The sequence below is a fragment of the Chamaea fasciata genome, unplaced genomic scaffold, assembly GCF_029207755.1.
Source record: "Chamaea fasciata isolate MVZ Bird 193981 ecotype frontalis unplaced genomic scaffold, bChaFas1.0.hap1 SCAF_1, whole genome shotgun sequence".
In the NCBI taxonomy this organism is placed as follows: domain Eukaryota; kingdom Metazoa; phylum Chordata; class Aves; order Passeriformes; family Sylviidae; genus Chamaea; species Chamaea fasciata.
In genome coordinates, this window is record NW_027094086.1 from 111,894,951 (window position 1) to 111,914,751 (window position 19,801).

Genomic DNA, 19,801 nt, shown 5'->3' on the forward strand with positions numbered 1-19,801 from the left:
CAATCAGAAGAGAGGAGGAAAAAAGTTGGTCCTGAGTTTTCTAAGAGAAATCCAGTCCTGAAGACAGCAACACAAAAAAAATGGGGCATGGAGAAGAGGTGTATATAAACCTACATTTCTGATGTTAATGGCAGTGCAGAACCAACTTGGTTGTTTTGGTTTGCTCCCCTTCCCTTTTTTTTTTTTTTTTTTTTTTTTGAATAGATTTCAATCTCAATACAGATTTGTTTGATAAAAATAATACTTTGCAGTGCTACAGTGAAAATATTTTTTCTAGTTTTCTGCATGGAAGGATGCTGCTGAGGTGGATTTATTTCAGTCTGTGGTTTTCTTTGAGTCTGGGAAGAGTTCTCCATGCTTAAAAAAAAAAAAAAATCTATGTGAAGTTTTTATAAGCCTAAAATATCAGTGTGATACTCCATGGAGGTCTGCAGGCATGAACCTCTCAGTCCCCACATACCTTGGTTTTTCCAGTTCACCCAGTTGTGGGTCTGTCCATAATATTGGAAGTTGGACCTTGAGCTTTCTGGAAGGGCAGTTAGTGTTTTCCCTTGTATAAACTGCACTGCCAAGTCTTAAGAACAAGAGCAAGTATTGATGTAAGAGAAGCAGCAGAGGCAGAACTCTGGATATGGGGTGGCTTTTTGTGTTTTCTTCTGGTCCTTCCTCAACAATCCCCCCCAACCTGTCCTTACTTGCAGTTGGTTCTCTACATGGCAGGATATGCCCTCAAGGCTGCTAAGAGATGGCACAGTGGGACAGCCTCTGAAGCATTGCCATAGTGAGGAGACTAGAAATATGAGAGGGTTACTTGGGGAGCAGGAAAATGATGTGAAAATGGTTTTTGGAAAAAACAGTATTAAACCTTTTGACACCTGTCCTATGGTACGGGCTGACTTTCCCATACCAAATTCTGATCGGTTTCATAAAGGAACATGATTTTTAAAAAATTGCCATTTTCTTGTAGAAAATGCAAACTGCCCTTTACTTATTTAAGTAGTAATGATAAAGTGCATTAAATTAAATTATTTGATAAAACTTTATTTCAGAAAAGAATGGTTTGAAACAGAGATGAAAAGCTTCCTTTGAAAAAAAGTTACTTTCTAGCTTCAAGGTCCCTGAAGGTTGTTTTTCATCTCGCTGTGATCTAAGTGAACTGTCAAGAGATAGATGACTTGAGGTGTACTTGTCCTTGAATCTGTGTCCACATAATCTTTTGTTAAATCAATGTCTTCGTTTTGACTTGATAATGGTTTTTGAGGATCTGCGGACAAGAAGAGAAAAAAACAAGCAAAACACTAGTAATTGCTTAAAGGGAATTCCCCTCCCCCCCGCCCCCTTTTTTTTTTAAGGAAAGTCATTACTATGAAATACTGAATTATGGAATCTAGTAAGTGTTTTTATTTGTTCTTCCTAAGACTGTAAACTTTCATGTGAATCCTTTCAGGAATCAAAATTCTGTAGCACTGGTTCACACCAGCATCTTTGGTGTGACTGTGAGAACTTGAATGCAAGCAGTTAATTCTTCAGTGTGTGCGTGGGCTTATGCTTAGGTATGGAAGTTTAAAAAAAAAAGAACTAAGAAGGGAACTAAAAGCTGCTGAAATATTTAGTCTCTTCTCCCTGACTGAAATGATTTTTTTCCCTAGGCCTTATTATGCAACACAGTTGCCTGAAAGAACCTGGCCTACAAGTCTTGATTACTGATTTTCCTACACACTTAATCTTTTCCAGGCATACTTTGATAGACTTAACGTTTCTGCTGAGTCGGTAGAGTTTCAGAGTCATCAAAGCTGCATAAGCTCATACCTATTCAGACTAAAGCCTTTAAGTAATCCCCTAGCAAACTCTAATTCTGAGAGATGATCTAGTTCATTCTGATTGTGTCCTCCAGGTGAATTCTTTTAATTTTATACCCAGCAGGTACAACAGAAGATGACCTTTACTGTCACTATCAGGTGAAAATGACTCTTGTTGGTTTAAAAACCGTGTGCTCCTGTGTTAGGAATTCTCAAATACCTTTCTTGTGAGATGTCATGGCCCTGTGCAATTTATTGCTGTATGCTTCCATCCCACTGCTGTCTCATTACCTCCTGTGTGGTGTACAGATGCTAGTGGGCATTGTGGGGCAGAATGTGTGGATAAAGACAAGATAGGAATTTGATAATTTATTTTTTGCTTCCAGCCTACAGTTCATGAAAGCAATCCAGTCCAGCCAGGCAACAAAGTCTTCCTTGTGTAGAGTGTGAGAAATACTCAATTGCTTAGCTTGGGTAACTTGAACCTATCCTTGAGTTTGCTTTCCTTCAGCATCCAAAGCTCTCACAATAATCTCACAATTATGCCATAAAGAGAGAAAACTGCCTTAAAAATACATATATATATATACTTAACCTGTTTTCTCTGTACCTTTTCTTGTGTCTTTGGAGTCTTTATACATGATTGTGCAAATTTTGCTGACTTCCCTGGACACTGGAGGCCTTGCAGTCTTACTGCCTCTAAAGCAAGGATGTACAAGTGGCTGTGAGTTTCTGATCTGGTACTCATGGAAACCTCTCATAAAGATTATTATTAAATAGTCGCTATTTTATACAGATTTACTGACATTTATTGTTTTAAACAGGAAAAAAATGTCTTCTTTTTTGTCATATAAATACTTTTGTTGCTTTGTTTTCAGTAAGAATAGAAAGCAAGCAGCTTGGCATTCACTTTAGTGGAATCTTGTCCAGAATCCACGATTATGTAGGTCATGACTTAAAATATTTTTATGGCATCCTTTCTAATGGAATAGTTTAAGGGTGACATGATCTTTCCATTTCATGTTTCTCACGAATTGTCAGTCTTAGACCTCAAGCCTACAAGCAGACATGGAGATTAAACTGAAGTCTTCAATCTTATCTTGAAGGCTAGTCAATAATTTTTTTTATTTCCACTCTGAAGCTTTATTGAAGGGGTTTTATGATTGTCTTTTTTGAAAGTACATCAACAAGAACAGTCAGTGAAGCAAAATCCTATCACTGTTTCTACTTTTGAGTCAAAATAATGTCAAATAATGTCAAAAATAATTTCTAGCTGTCATTATTAAAAGTATCTGCATTGATCACTGGCTAAATTTGTGGTGTTTTTTTTTTTTTTTTTCTTTCATTGAAAATACGCTGGAGAAGGATATTATTAGCTAAAAGTGTTGGTTACATACAGTGTGAGTATAGAATGAGGGATTGCATCTCTACAAGCTTCTTTGGGTTTGGGAATCTTAGGGGGTTTTTTTGTGGAACAGAGGAAAATGTCAAGGCCTTTCTTTTTGGCTGGGAATTTCGCCACTTAGGTACATCTAAAGTGCCTTCTGACAAGCTTATTTGGCATGGAGACAAAGAGCAGGTACCTTTGAAAATAAAAATGTGGAGAAGAAGCTTTTTTCTTAATTTCTAACTTCAGAAGTTCTAGTGTTATTTTTTTTCCAGCTCTGTGTACAGCCTTTGGCAGAAGAGTATCTCCAGAGCCTCTTGACTGCAATTGTTAACATTCTTCCCTCCCAGACTTTGAACAGAACAAACTTGAATGTTTGTTTTGGTGTAGCTCTGCGTATGTTGTGTTTTAGGTCTGGGTTTTTTTCTCATTTTAGTGTTTTGGCAGACAGAATCCTCTCTTGTAGTAGCAGTCTGCACAGATCAATCAGTTCTTTTAATCTGCCTTTCACGATAGCCATTCATTTACTGAGTAAAGCATCTTCCTGATAGGAATTCCCTTCTATATTCTTCTGATTCTCCCTTGCCCAATTTAGCAAACTGTAGAATGTTTAATTTTTCTTAAGATTTTTTAAAAACAAAATCCAAACTCATCCTTACTATGTTTTTTTTGAAGTTCACTTTAATGTACAGGTGCTGCTGATTTTGGCTCCCATGGAAACAAATGGATCGGAGATGATTCTGGAGTTGGGGACAGGATATACTTGAGCTTTTTATTCTCTATTGCCTCCTTTTTGGAGAAAATAAATGGACAGGAAAGACAAGATCTAGATGCTTTCAATTTGTTGACAAATGACAGCTAGGAATTCTCTTGCAGCAGAGATGATGAGAGAAAAATGAGCAGATGAGTAAGTTCTTGTTTGTGCTTAAATGCATGAGGGCAGGGAGGAGTGAGGAAAGAAGACAGGGGAGTACATTTTTTATTACTGGTGTACTTTACTGAAGTAGGCTTGGTCAGTCAGTTCTCCCTTAATTGCACCATTTCCACTCTTGCTTCTGTCAAGAATAACCAGAACAATTTGCTATTCTCTCTAAAGACTAATACATTATTCCTTACATGTTCTTCTTTCATTGGAAGATAACATTATTTTCTAGTGCCCCACAACGTTAGCAAATACAATCTTGTGTAAAAAGCAGAGATGCAGCTGCCATTTGCTGTTGCTGGTTCAGTGTGCTGTAGGGATTCAGCAGAGAGACCAAACTGTCTCATCCATCCCTGGCAGGGGAAGGAATCCAGATCTAATATTGGTTTCTCCTCAAGGCCTGCCACTGCACTGTTAGGGGATATTTGTTAGGGTAAATTGAAAATATGTCACGTAAGTGTTATCAGTAAATGTGAGTTTACAGTTGTGCCAGGGAAAAAACGTAGGGTTTGGTTGGTTTTTTTGCTGCTGTTGTTGTTGTTGATGTTGTCTCCCAGGCAAAACCGAGGACTTAAAATTAGAAGGGTTTTCGTTACAGAATTGAGATAGGTGTTAAGCATATTTCATGCATCAATTATCATGTAAAAGTGAGTTAGAAGGTACATCAGGTACCCAGAAAATCAAAAGCAACAAAAGAAAATTATCAACATTGCTTAACTTAAAAATCTCCTATAAACCTTCACCTTGGAGAGAACTCCCCCCATTCCTGCAGTGTGCACCTGTAGAAGGGAAAGATGTTTCTTCTGAGGGCATTTGTGTGGGATACAACCTACTGTGCCCTCCAAAATAGATGTTTGTGAACTGTAGCATTGCCGTAGGGAAAGGATAAATAGGTTGTGTCTTGATGCTGTACTTTGCTTAGGTACAAGTGTTCTCATGTGCCTTGGTGTACTTGTCTGCTGCGTGTTCATCACGGTGGAAGTTGGTGTTGAAGGGAAGAGGGAAAGAAGCTAATTTTTGGGTATGTTCTGTAAGAACTCACGTTTTGTGTATATATATATACTCTGAACTTTCAGAGGAATCAGATGTGGGTTTTCACTCCTGGAACTACAGAACCAACACTGTGCAGGTAGAAGAGATCTGGCTGATTTTGCTAGCTGTGTATTTGGTACGTCCTTTCTGATTTTTGCATCATTTACTGCAGAAACAGATGTTTTGTTTTAATTAGTGTAGTGCTTTATGTAGCCTTAAAGCAAGTAGTAAAGTACGTAGCCGTCAATACTTTTATATAAATTTGTGGCTGCCTTTCTTGAGAATTCCTTTAGAGCTCTGGAATGTGTCAAAATAGATTAGAATACCTTTCTGTTAGCTGTCTTTGGCTATGACTGAGAACAGAGAAAAAAATCTGGCTTAAAAAACCCAAACCAGTGACAGCAGTTTCTTCCTATTCTTATCCAACTCAGAAGATAAACTTTCTCATATTATGTTTATATATATATATATATATATATATATATATATATATTTAAAGTCTTTATAAGAACAGGGATTGCACTAGTGATAGAAATTTTTGAGTCCCATAAAGTGTCAAAGATGGCAGCTTCATTAGAGTGGATCAGATATTTTACAGATGGCAGCTCAGTCTGTGCAGAGTAAATTCCAGTAAAACAACTGGATTAGATGTGGCAAAGACAACAGCTATACTTGTACTATTTTGTGATAAGAGTAATTTGTACTAGTGCAGATGAGAACATTTTGGGTGTACTGAAAAACACGCCTGAAAAACTGTCATGAGAACTTTTGGAAAACTGATGAGTAGAGTAGGAGCCATATTGTTGTGACCTTTCACTTTCAATATAGAGATTGTATTCTATTCTATTCTGTCCGATTTTAAGATAATTTCTGATGAGTTCTCTCATCAGAGACTGCTTTTGCCTGAAACATGTGCTGCTGTATTAGATGTAGGACAAGCCCCTTGGGCTGATAAGAGAATGCTGAAATCTCAGAGTAAGATTTGTAGATTAAAGATCATCACAGGTTCCCTGATGGCACTTTAAAACTAGGCGGGAATTTTTTTCAACTTGTTCAGAGAAACAGTCTTTATTTGTTTAGATTTCTGTGCTTTGTGATTTAATATCTTTCCCTGCATATTTCTCTTCCGCAAAGTAGTCAAATTTCAGATGCACAGTTTAATAAAACAGTTTTTCTCATATGCAGAAGTGTTGAGGAAATGAATGTGCTTTAATATCATAGCCTTAACTCTTGGCATCCTGTTGGTGTTGGCTAGGTCATAATGTGTTTTTAAGATCTGTTTAAAATTTGATTAGGCTGACAAGATTTGTTGCTTTGTGAGGGTAGCATTGTCCTTGGTACAGGAGAGAGAACATGCATGCCGAGTTCTAACACTTTCTATTTCTCGTAGAGATTCTAACCTGTGCAGAGAAATACAAAGGTCTTTTTACAATGTGTTTGCACTAAAGAGGAAAACTAGCATAGTGATTTTAAAAATATGTTTGTGATGATGAAGTAAATGTTTACACTTAAAAATTTCCCCTGAAGTGAGGTACTTCTTCATGTGGGAGCTTTTTATTGTGCTTATTTACATAAACCTGATTTAAAAAAAAATCAAGAAATGACTGTTTACAGTGAAGGCCAAATAGATTGTTTATGCAGAAAGAAAATGGATAGCCCATGGAAATGATGGGATGGCATATTTTTAAAGATTGGCATAAAGAGAAGTTAGTTCTTTTTAGGGTCTCTGTAATAGGAAAATAGCAGCAGTAATCCATTATTCAGCTTTTTTGACAGAGAGAAACAGAAAAATAGATCGAGATCTCTTATTGCAAAATAATGAAGAGTGAGAAACATAATTTGACAGCATAATTCCCCTTTGGCAAGGGGAATTTCATGTAATTCTATGAAATACACATATTAAAAAAGAAAAAAAAAGCTGGATTTTTTTCCACCTGTTGACTACTCTTTGAAAATCATTTTATTTTTAACTATTTTCTTATGCTTTCCTCATGCTTTTTTCAGCAAAAGATGGCGCCACAAAATCGCCCTAAGCAAAGCAGATCTGAACTTCTGCCATGTCTTCATAACTTAGTGCCATTTTAGATGAGAGGAATGTTCTGTGACTGTTTTGTTTCTAGCATTTGGTAAGAGTTCAGTCAGGCCCATTTTTTAATAATGGAAGTGTTAATGTAACACTGTGCAGCACAGCCTCTCCATATCTAACCCTTTACTTCAGTTAGGAGGCACTCTGGTGATACAGAGAGGAGGAATTGCACGTTCTTTAATGTACTTTGTGTTGCTCTGTGTCATCTTAAAAGTATGTCTGTGATGAGAGGAGATCCTCCCCGTGGCACTAATTGTATATTCATATATAAATTATGGTAATGACTGAAGAGCTGTGAGTTTCTTATCCATATCTCTACATTTTATAGCAGCGAGTAATTAATAGCTGAAATTTTAAGTCCTCTGCTGAGGGCTACTAATTTGACTGTTGAGATTACGTTTTTGAGCAGTTAGGGAGGAACAACTGTGCACTTGCCTTAGCTGATCATACTTTCTGTCATGGCATCCTTAAATACAGACTCGTCCAGGAAACCAAATGCCCCCAGAAACAGGGGTTGTTTTAATGCCAAGTTCTGTTTGATTCATATTTAATGTGTGTCTTTCTAATGAGACCTCTTTAAAACTGTGGTCTTGGTACCAGTAAAGCATTTTAGTACTTAATCTAAAAACAACCTTTAGTAGTACGGACACAAATAAAATACAGCTGCTAGGCTTAAAGCTTTGATTTCAGGCACAAGAAATGGAGGATTTACTTGGATAACTTCATAACTATGAAAATAGTGGGTGGAGAATTCTTGCTTAATTTCCAAGGAATGCCAGATAGAATTAAACATAAGGATTATACAGTCTGGTGGTAGGACTAACATTCATTGACTTAAATATCACAGATAAGTTGGCCTGTAAGATACTTATTTTGGTTATTTAGGCTGTCCAAAGGCAGGGATATCATTTGAGATACTGCATCAGCTAGTTCAGAAAGCACAAGATCATTTTTTGTTAAAGTAAAGCTGTACATGGAAGCGGAGAAGAGATACAGCTCTTTTAGATCTTTAGAATGGTAAGGTGAATGGAGGAAATCTGTAATCTCTCTCTCGTAAGCTGATACCTGTTTTCTGCTTCAGATGGTATCCTGGGATGGCCTGGGCCCAAGTCGCACTCCACAGAGCAACTGAAAAATGGTGCCCTCAGCTCCTTATCATCTGCTAGTGCCAACATTACGTGGGCAATAGTACCATCTGCAGCCCAGGATGCTCCGGCACTGCAGCCAAACGCTGAGGTAAGCGTGCTTGGTCTCTGTAGGGCATTGGTTAGACACAGACTGTGTGTGATGGTGGATACTTTCATTGATAAATTATTGTGTTTTGTCTTTATATTGTACTCTTTGTTTGAAATTGCTTGTGAAAATGATAAGTTTCATGCAAAAGTGCACTCCAAAAACTTGAAAAATACGTTGATGATATTGTTCTGTGCTTTTACTTCTCTGAGGTACTTGGGTCAGCAAACTTTGGCAAGCTTACAATTTCTTTCCTAATCTTAAAAGCAGTCAACAGATTGTCAGTACACGTTTCTATCCTCTAATGCAAATAAAAGCTACTTATTTGATTTTCATTCTGGTTTGAGATAGACAGGAGACACTACTGGCTTGCTACTTGTTCTTCCATGTTTGTGGTTGCTCTTGGGCATCTCCTGAGTATAGCTGACTATTCTTTGAGTTGAAAAATGATGTTATTTCCTGATCCCTTTTCCTGTTAAGTGATTATGGACAGAACTTGTCACATCATCCTCCATCAACCAGCTGATTTGTCCTTTTGTGGCATTTACTTGGTAAAGGGCAGTTCTGAAGCATCCACACTTTGAGGAGACTCACAGCTGCGTATCAGACATCTCATGCACTGAAAATCTCTCATCATGACAAACTTCTCCAGCTTCTGCAGTCTGCTTCAGTAACCAGTCCTGCCCACAAGGAAAACACTTCACTCTGAGACCCTAGAGATTATAGGGCACCTGGAGCACGTGAGACCTGGAGAGCTGGAACAAAGAACTGAAGAAACTAGTGAATACTCTGGGCTTTTGGAATGGCTTAAATTAAACTACATCGCCTTTGACAAAATATGTAATGGCTGGAGACATCAATAAAGCTGTTTTCCCCAGTTCTTTTGTAGTATGTTGAATTGAATATGTTTCAAAAAAATTCACCATTAAACCAGGATTTTTTTAACATGTTTTTCTGATCCTCTGTTCTGAGAAAGGAATTTTGAATTCTCTTACTGCCAGTGTCCATTTACCAAAATGTTTAAATTATCTGTAATTAGTTTTTATTAGGAAGTTATGTAATTTCTTTTTTTATATGAGCCAAGTCTACTTTTTACAGTGTGTTTTTAAGACAAGAGTCTATTTGGGAGTTACTACTTACTGAACCATTGAAATCTGTTTCATTAGGAATTTTTTAGGTTTTGGTGGTATTCTTTTTTATTCTTGACATTTCACTAAAGCCAAATGGGATGTGGAAGCATAAACTTTGCAGCAAGAACATGAAGAGCAGCAGCTGATTTTACTCACATTAAGGTATCATTTTACAGTTGAGTTGAGCCGTTTATGACACATTTTAAATGACAGTATTCTTTTATGAGTCCAGTCCTTTCCTGTTCGTTTGCTGATGAGAAGCACTGAGGTGTGTGTGTGGCTTGAGGTACTGCTTAGCTCATGGAACTCATGATTTATTGACAAGGGAATACCTTGAAGGGGTGAATAGAAACAAGGAAGTGTAGCACTGTTTCTAGTACAGGATCCTTAGTGCTCTGTGGGCAGTCTTCCTGAAGTCAGCAGCCTGAGTTTGGAGGCCCTGAGGTATTAGCCATTAAAAAAGAAGAAAAAGAGGCAGAAAGAGAGTAAGATTTTTAAGTTACAAAAAGGTCAGCTCAAGATGGTGTTTTTAGTAGAAACAGTAAGAAGTTGTTAGTGGATTGGTGAAGCAACAAGAAGCAGCTGGAATCAGGCATGCAATTTTTGTTACGTAGTAGTACAGTTTAATGAGCAGAAATTTGATTTTGCCACGAGGAAGTGGCTTAAACCAGGATTCATTCCTGGAAGTTCTTTACAAACCTGCACCTTCCCTTACACAGAGTCTGTGTGTGTGATGCTGAGATTGATACTGTTGGCTCTGAATTTGAAGTTTTTTTTACATGCAGCTGATAACACTTCTCAGTTTTGATCATTTTGATGATTTTTTTTCTGAGAAACTTAACAGTTACCCTGATAAAAATGCTATCTGAGCCAGGTAGTCACTCAGGAGATGATGTCTGATGTGCCCAAAGTTATCAAAGATGTTTGGTTTGACACAGTTTAACAGTTCTGTGTGCAGGATGTGATCATATTTTAAAATATATTGCGGCCTTGTGTGTCCAAGGCAAGAGCCTAGATCTGACACTGAGTAGGCGCTTTATTTTCAAAGGTATAAAAGCACTGACTGTGCTAATTACCTTGCGTGTATAATAATATATAAAAGCAAATGCAAATCATCACTTGTTTGTAGTCCAGATACTTTGTTGTTAGTAACAGTGGTGACATAAGCAGAGAATGAGAAAATGCTTCTAGATGTCATTAGTTGACATTTTTTGATACTGAATGCCCTGATATTTTTTATTTCTGATAGCTCCTTTTAGAAGAAAAGGGGAATCCACAAGTGTCATGCAAATGAAGCTTATTTCTCTTAATGATTTTCTTTTTAAGAAAACCCAACTAGGACTAGATAATCTTGGTTTCTTGAAGAAGCTGCTGGGGTATTAAATGGGGCTCAACTTTCCAAATATACCTGCCAGAAGGAATAAGCCTTGATTTTACAGATGTTACGAAATGAGAGTGCAAGTATCCTGTATCAGTGCTATCAAAATTAATTCCAATCTCTTCTTTGACTAGGTCAAAGATTTTTATTTAAAAAAAAAATCTGTAATTTTCTCTATCTCTTAGTCAGAAGCTATACTCCAAAGGAATGGGAGCTTTTTTGCTAACTCTCAGTGTAATATAGTAGGTGTACCAACCAAACAAATTGTGAATTGACCTCTAGTCTGAAATAGAAAATGCCATTAAAAGACAAACCTTGAGGAGCAGCAGACTCAGCTGCTTATATTATAGAGTGTTATTAGTATGGAAAAGATAATTTTAGGAATGTGGATCAGCAGTGATTTTAAGAAGAAAACAGAGATGTTACATTAGGGCAGAGGGGGTTGCGGATGACTGAGGAATCTTTCCTCTGCAGCTGCCTGCCAGTGGCAGCAGTTTCCTGGCAGCGTGACTGAGTGGCTGAGTGTGTTTAGTGATAACTGTGCTAAATCTCAGCACAACATTCAGAATTCAACATTCAACATCAAGCAGCATCATTAACAAACCAGTGACAGGTTTTTCTACGTTTATGAAGAAGTGTGTGGATTTTTACAGTTCTCTGGAATAACAAGTTTTGTTATATGCAATTTTCTTTGAATACTTAAGCATTCTTGAGGGATGTAGAAAGTTCTGGAGCTGAGTTTTGATGCCATAGGTAACTAAAATAAAAGTATTCTTTTTGGTCTGTCTTACTCTCAGGGTTTCAGGAAAACAAATTTCTTCTCTGGTGAAATAAGGTAGAAGTTAAAGATTATCCTCATTAGAAAATATGTTGGTGTTTACTTGCTTTGGTTTATTTAGGGCATTTCCTGCTTCCAAATGCAGGGGTATCATTTGAGATACTGCTTAAACTTGTTCAGAAAATGAAAAATTTTGTGACAGAGATTATTTTCTGGTGTGTTCCTTGCCTGTTATTCTTTTAGAGTTGTGATCTAGGACAGCATCAACCTAAAGCCTATTATCTTCATTACAAGACCCTCTGAGAGTAAATTGCCAGATGAAGCAATTTTGTCTCTTATTTTCCGTGTTTTTTTAATGTTTTATTAGTCTCTAAATTGTTGTTGTTTTGTTTTGTTTTGTTTTTTTCTGTCCACTTGAAACATCAGACGAAAGAGAACATCAGATGGAAGGGATAAGGGCTGAACTACACACAACTATTCTCAATTTAGTGATAGTTGATGTAAAATGCTCCTGTGCATCCCCTAGTGAACCATTTTGGCCTTTCTGGAACAGTTGTGTTATAATTTTTAGGGTTTTTCCTTAAAGCAGAACAGAAGAAATCTGGTGTGAAATGGGCCAGAGGTACTCTTCAGACCTGTAATGTGAACTTGGTCTCTGTCCAGTCTGCCATAGATGAGGCCCTGCTTTCTTCATTTGAGGTTTAATAATTCTGAAATTCTTTTCAAGAAATACTGAAATTAATTAGTTTGAATCTCATAGTAAATTCGGTTGTAATAAACTTGGTGCCAAAGTAGAATAAAGGTGTGAATCACTTTCATGGGTGAACTACTATTCCAGTTCAACAAACTGTAATTTTGGGTGTCAGAATTCCTCCTCTGAGCTGACAAAGAGTGGCTGCAGGCCAAATGCTTCCCCTGACAGCCAAATACAAATAGGTAACAGGCTGTTTTTATGTGGGGTCTGAAAGGGAAGGAATCATTTTCTTTGGATCTAATAGTTTAGTTAAGGATTCTTTTGAAAATTGTTTTGTAGTTAGATCTGCAGTATAGCCCTCTTCATGTGATTTTCATGCCTTAATATGCCGTGCCAGCTGATTCTTCTCATCCTATGGATCTGGGATCTGTGCTCTCTGCTTTCCTGTCCCTAACTTTCTCTTGCCTGAGCAAGAGCGTGAGCAGCTGTACGCATGCTCCAAATGGAAGTGTCTTTTTAATAGGATTGAAGATTGAGCCTTTAACTCTGATTATCTAACTGCTGAACCAGGTTTTAATTGTGATAGTGATTGCAAGGGCAGTCAAGTCCAGGTTATTAAAGATATTTTGGTCCCCTGGATGATTTGAACCTTGATGTTTTCAACTGTAACGGGGAACTGTTTAATTTTAAAAGTTTATGTATTTTTTCCCATTTCTTCAGGGGATAGTTTCTTTTAAGCTGTAATTTGTTTTTTATCTGTATGTAAGTATATATCCTAATATGACTTCAGACTTTGGAGCTATTACAGAATGTATTAGAGATGCTAAGAAATAAGTTAAAAAATGCTCATGCAATTTTAGACACTCAGCTGGATAAAAGAAATGGTTTCTAATTCAATATTACCTTTATTTATCTGTGTCTCAGCAGACGTGCCCAGGTCTGTGGATTGTTTCCTTGTATAATTTGTTTCTAGTGCTTCCTAATTCTTTTTTGTACTTGACAGAAATGTGTATAATTGAAGCTGGGAGATGAGCTTAGCCATGAACATACAGTGATGGACAAGAGTAGTAATGGAAGAACAACAGATCAGGATGGGAAAGTAATGTTTGCAGTATTACCGACAGTCCCTTTTCACTGTTTAGTACAGACATTACAGGGTTTCTCAATGTGCTCTGCTTTTTGTCCTCTGCGTGATTAAGTACTTTTCAGGCTGAAGAGCACAGTGAATGGCCTGTAATGATTTAGCTAAATTAATCTTTAGGTAAAGATGGTACCAGTTAATCCATTCACTATGCAGACCATCTAAAAAATGAAATCGGAGGCAATCAGTTGAAGGTATATTTAAAGATTAAATGTACAATTAGACTAAAAGTAGAATTAAATGACCCTAAGCCTGCTACAGCAGCACTGACAATGACTAAGATAATCTAGCTAATTTGGATTGGATTTTTCTTGGTAACTTTCTGGAATAGCTACTGTGTCAGCAAACAGTCCTCTAGTAAAACTGTTTATGCAAATAATTAATAAAAATTTTATCGCCAGCCAAACCCAAACTGCGTATTACTGAATCACTTCCACCTCCAAAATGCATGCGTTCCAGCTGCTATCTAGATAATTGACAGTAATATTCTGTGTATAAAACCCAAACATTTATTCCAAATCGGCTTGTAATTTGAATAAACATGAGGTTCTGATTGATGTGGCATTCCATAATTACTAGTGAAAAGTCAGTGAAATCTAATCATTGAAGTATAAAGAACTTGAGTTCCCTTGCAGTAAGGCTTAAAAATTAACTTTAAGTGGATCAATTGCATACTCTATTCAGTATAAAACTTGTGCTCCTTGCTAAGGGAACTCTGAAGTCAATGTTAATTTTATTTCAGGATTGTGTGCTGATTTTTTATGTGCCAGTTAATTTGCTTTGTGCTATCGGTTTTATTTCTTAATATGTGTATATATGTGGGCTTGGTGAATACTGCCCGTTAGAAATCTTACCCATCTCATTAAGACTGTCAATTACTTAACTAGACCTTAAGTTGGGCTCAACTCTCTTGCAGAGAGATTTTGTCTCAGGTTGGCATTGCTTTATCTTGCTTAGTGAATCATCCAGACTGGCTTCAGCTGTTCTGCCTGGTCTTGCTAGAAAAAAACCCGGGGGTTTTTGGTTTGTGGTGGTGAACTCTAGTCGTTGTTTATTTGAAAAGCCCAGAATGTGGAGATAAATCCTAGCTGTGATAACAGAATTTAATTCTAAAATTTGTCCCAGAGGAGGACTTCGAAGGAGCAGGTGAAAAAGGCAGAACTCTTCTACACTGAGAGTTTTCAGTCTGAGATGGACCAAGTGATTGATTTATCAGACTGAGAACAATTCTTAGAAGCTTTTCAAGCAGAGAGTTCCTCTGGCCTCAAGAAGTTAGACATATAAAAAGAGACAATCTTCTCGGCCTAATTTGTTTCATGTACACATTAAATGTTCTCCTGCTATGATTTATAGTGATTCAGTTCTCTTTTGAAAGACTTCAGGATTTTTGTTTTCGTTTTCTGAATTCTGTGTGTTTATCAACAATGTGAATGTGTATAGTGGATGAGCAATGAAATTGCAGGAAGAGTCAGGGTGGTTTAATAAATGGGTTTTCTTGGGGCAAGGCTGTTAATGCTGCTTGGATTAACATGTCTTTACCATTTCTGTCCTCTTACAAATAAGCTGACACGTGATACTGCATACAAGAAATAGCACTGTGAGAACTGGATTTACATATAGATTGGTATTGCAAGACCAGATGATTGTAAAGGTTAAATTTGTAGTTGTCCATCTTTTTGTGCCCTCTTTGCATATGTCAGTGGTGTATTATTGACTAATGTGGCAGTATTTTTCCGCTGTAAATTTGCTTAGCTAGCATACAAAGAGACATAAAAGAGAATTACAGCTGGCTAGATGACTTCAGCTCTGTTACTTCCTAACTTTTCAGTTACTGGGCGTTGCAGGCAGAATCATAATGGAATCACAGAGTACTCTGCCTTGAAAGGGAGCTTCAGAGGTCCTGCAGCTCAGCACTGTGAGAGCAGCTCTAATCGGGTCAGCTTGTCCACTCCTGAACACCCCCCACAGTGGAAGTCCCACAGCCTCTCTGCACAAAATCTTGCGATTTCTCCAGGGATTTTGTTAATGGGAGCAAAGGGTTGTTTACTAAGGAAAGGCATCATACTCAATGTGCTGTACTGTCTGGTGAGCATCTGAAAGGGACCTACCTACCTTCTGGGACCCTTACCAGAAGGTGTTTGTCCTCCCTTTCTTCACGGGAATATGAGGCCTGAAGAACCTACTACTTGAGGTTTTTCCCCAAGGATCTCCTTTTAGAGAGGATGCCTTGTAATATAGGGGAGTGTCTCAAGTGTAGCTTTCTGCCAGCCTTTCCCCCCATGCTACTCTTCTGCCCCGACCTACAGCTCAGTGCAGTCTTTTGGGAACTTTAGTTCCCCACAAGTTATAAGCATGTGACTGAAGCGTTGCCTGGCAGTGACTGGAATCTGTCCTGCTGCACTCTGTGGTTTGTAAGCTTGTACACTTACTTTGGATAGTGTCAGACACTCTTATTTGTTGCCATTTGATACTGTATGTGTTGCTTCTAAAAAAATTAATTCAAAAAATAAAACTGAATAAGTTTCAGGAATTGTTCTTCACTAGTATCTGTATAGCATTAGGTATAGGTTTTGTTAAAATTGTTTATGATTTGATATTTTCTGTGTTATGGTTGTGATTTCTGCTAGCCTTCAAGGTTTTTTTGCTTTAATTTAGGACAAGTCCGTGGGGCTTTGCTCTTCACGCATTTTGTTTTATAGTCTCATGTTACTGTTTCTTTCTGATGGTACCAGGGATGAAATATATTTATTCCCAGTTCTTACTGAGTTTATGCAGTACTGCAAAGTCCTCTTGTATTTTAGGATTCTGATTAAACAGTTCTGTACTTCAGTAGCCATCATTTCATGAAAGGTGCTCACAAGCATGTGTGGACTGACACTGATGCTTAATCTTTCCTTGTGGAGTCTGTGCTTGGGAATTAGCTGCTTTTCAGCCTATTTTTAGAACTGACTACCTTAGGTTTATGAAAATCGATTTTTGCAAGAGGAATTGTCTTATGAGAAAATATGAACATGTGGGGAAAAAGTTGTCCAACAATCATTATTTGGTGCATAACAGGATTACAGTGTTGTAGGTAACCCAGATGAGGAACTCTCTTTAACAGGATGTTTAGTCACTGATAGATTCTTTATTTTTAAACATAATTGCTTTCAGAGTTAGCTTTGAGTATTTTTTTGAATGCTTGCACAGGCTATACTGCAATGTAAACACAGACGTTCTTTGTTTCATGTTACATGCATTTGTTCCTATTCTTTAAATAAGAAACCAGTCCTTTATCTTCTGAAATCTCTTATTATCTGGTCCTCATCACTGCTACATTGTTCTGTTCAGCCCTAAATATAGTCAGAGTAAAACACATCTGCAGCGTAGGAAAAGGAAGCTTTCTGAGCTTGTTCTTTAATGATGAAAAGACTTCTGTTCCCAGAGATACTCCTGCAAAACATTAACAAAAAGGCATTAGTACAGCTCTCTAAATGGTCAGTATCTGGATAATGTGCTTGTCTCCAGATGCCTGGCAGATTGTTTTGGTTGAGAAGGAAAAAGATTGCAGACCAATTTGTCATCTAAGGTAGTGGTTTTGTGATCGCTTTCTTTGCTTGCATTGTCTGCGTGTCAGCCTGTCTCTGCAGTGTTAGTGTCAAGATTCATTTCTGCTTTGCTTGCTTGCTTTGCAAGTGACGGGATATCTCCTGTAGAAGGATAGGTATTGCTTGGTTCAGTAGATGTCTCAGCTGTTACATGTTGTATCCAATTAATCTTGTGTGATAGACAGGATTGCCACACTTTGATCCTTGCACTTGTCCCTAGCTGAGAGATTTTCTGAACATCAAGTGTGTTTAGCATATTCAATGAAAAACAACCCCAAGTAACAAACCACAAAATATATACAATATATACAAACAAAAAAGACATGTTTTAATCATTGATGGCCCTAGTTTGAAGAATTTTATTTTCTCTGGAGACTTGAATTACCAAACACAAATAACAAATTTGGCAAGAGATTAATTAAATGGGCACTCTGTAGACATTCTTTCCTGATGTAAGCTTTTTCTACTAAATAATACCTGGTTTGACCTATTAGTGCTGAATGATGTATCCACAGTTACATGAATGCTTTGACCCCATGCTGTCAGAACACAAACTCCGATACAGCAGTTGCCTATTCAGATAGACATGCCTGGATTATTTTGTTGGCATACATAGCTTAAGGTGAGTAGAATATCTGCCTATCATGCCATTTTTCCTTTGTTATATGAAGGGGAAAGTAACTGTCTTGTTGATTGATTCTGTATGTTGATGACAAAAAGAAAGTGATATTTTTGCTTGCCAAGGTGGTATGTGTAAGTTATAGTATATTCACTTTTTCGTTCAAAATCCTTCTCATTTGATTCTTGTCCTCTGTTACTTCCTTTGATATTTTATAAGTTAACTTTAATTTTGGTTCATCATTGTTAAAGCTAAGCTCTAATGACAGAATGCTAAAGTGTGACTGTGAGTGTGTGTTCTGGGGTTTGAGGTGGGTAGGTTCCTCCTTGAAGTGGTAGACTTTCTGCATTAGAGGAAACAGCTTCTGTGAAATACTGAGAGTAAATTTAAAAATAATAAATTTAAAAATAGCAGCTGAACTGAGCCTGCATATTTTGCTACCTTTAAGAAACCCTTTTCAGGATGAAATGAAGGTGTACATAGATAATAAGTTTTGCCCTCTAAATTCTCCATTTAAGCTCTGTCCTGCTTCTGGGCTCGTTATGTGGCTTTGAAAACATCAAACCTTGAACACTGGACAGCCTTAAGTCTCTTTGAAAGTCACTGTAACTTTGGTATTCAGGTGCCAGTGTTACAGTAGGCATATGGGATGTCGGTGTGTTTGAGGTTTTGTCTTTGATCTACTCATTCTTTGCAGTGATCAATCACAGATGCCACCAGAAACAAAGCATAAATAAGACTACAGTAAGATGGAGGGAGGCCAGGGCTCAAGCAATGACCTGACTTCACCACCACTTTTCTAACCTCATTTTTCACCTTCCTCTGCTTGCATTGTGTGGTGATAAACGTTGAAAACGGTATTTTCATTTTTTTTTTTTTAATTTGAACTGTTCTTGAAGAGTAGAAAATCTTTTATAAAGAGATACAAAAGATATAAAGATCTTTTAGTTTGTTTGATACTAAAAGGTTTTACTGCCTTATAGTTAAGATTAGGCTTGAAAATCTGTAAATGACAATGCATTTGGAAGTTAGAGAAGAAGTGAGTGGATGAGGATGATTTTAGGAATTGGCCTTCACAGTGGGTAGTAAATGTGTTTCAGACTTCATTTTGTTTCACGATTTAGGTTGAAGTAAGCAAAGTTTCTATTTAGTTTCTATTAATTTCAGTTTTCTATATGGGAACAATTCCTCTTTTCAAAGCCTCTAGTGGGTTTGTGTGGCAGGATTTTGGTAGTGGGGGCTACAGGGGGTGGTTTCTGTGAGAAGCTGCTGGAAGCTCCCTCCGTGTTTGACAGAGCTGATGCCTGCCAGCTCCAGGATGGACCTGCTGCTGGCTGAGACTGAGCCCATCAGTGATGGTCATGGTGCCTCTGGGATAAGAGACTTAAGGAGGGAGAAAAAAGGGAACCCTGCAGAACTGCAGCAGAGAGAGGAGTGAAAATGTGAGAGAAGCAGCTGCAGACAGCAAGGTCAGTGAAGAAAGAGGGGAAGGACACGAAATAGTCCAGCTGCCAGAGCAGACATTGTTCTGCAGCCCGTGGTTTGGACCATGGTGAATCAGGCTCTCCCTCTGCAGCCCATGGAGGACCACAGTGAAGCAGATACCTACCCACCTTCCTGGAGGACCCTGTGCTGAAGCAGGGACCCTGTGGAAGCTTATGCTGGAATATGTTCCTTGTAGGATCTGGATCTGCGGATCTGAGTGGAGAGAAACCCATGCTGGAACAGGTTTTCTGGTAGGATTTGTGACCCTGTGGTAGACCCATGCTGGAGCAGGTTGTACCTGGAGGACTGTACTCTGTGGAAGGGACCCATGGAAGTGCAGTTTGTGAAGAACTGCAGCCCATGGGAAGGACTCACGTTGGTGAAGTTCGTGAAGTTTGAAGTTTTTGAAGTTTGTGCCGGTTTGGAGGGAATCTGTGCTGGAGCAGGGGAGAAGTCTGGATCACAATTCCCCTCAGGCAAGGTGTGAAGTACTGAGTGCGACTCCCATTTTCTGTCCCCCTGCACCACTG

The 19,801-nt window shown here is 38.0% G+C and overlaps 1 protein-coding gene across 1 annotated transcript in view; it reads left to right on the forward strand.

Annotated features, from left to right (window-relative positions):
* Positions 1 to 19,801, forward strand: part of OSBPL10 (oxysterol binding protein like 10) — a 113,964-nt gene that overhangs the window by 64,738 nt on the left and 29,425 nt on the right. The window contains exon 6 of the mRNA XM_066194035.1: positions 8,308 to 8,462. Coding sequence (XP_066050132.1) covers positions 8,308 to 8,462 — 155 coding nt within the window. The remainder of the gene's footprint in view (positions 1 to 8,307; positions 8,463 to 19,801) is intronic.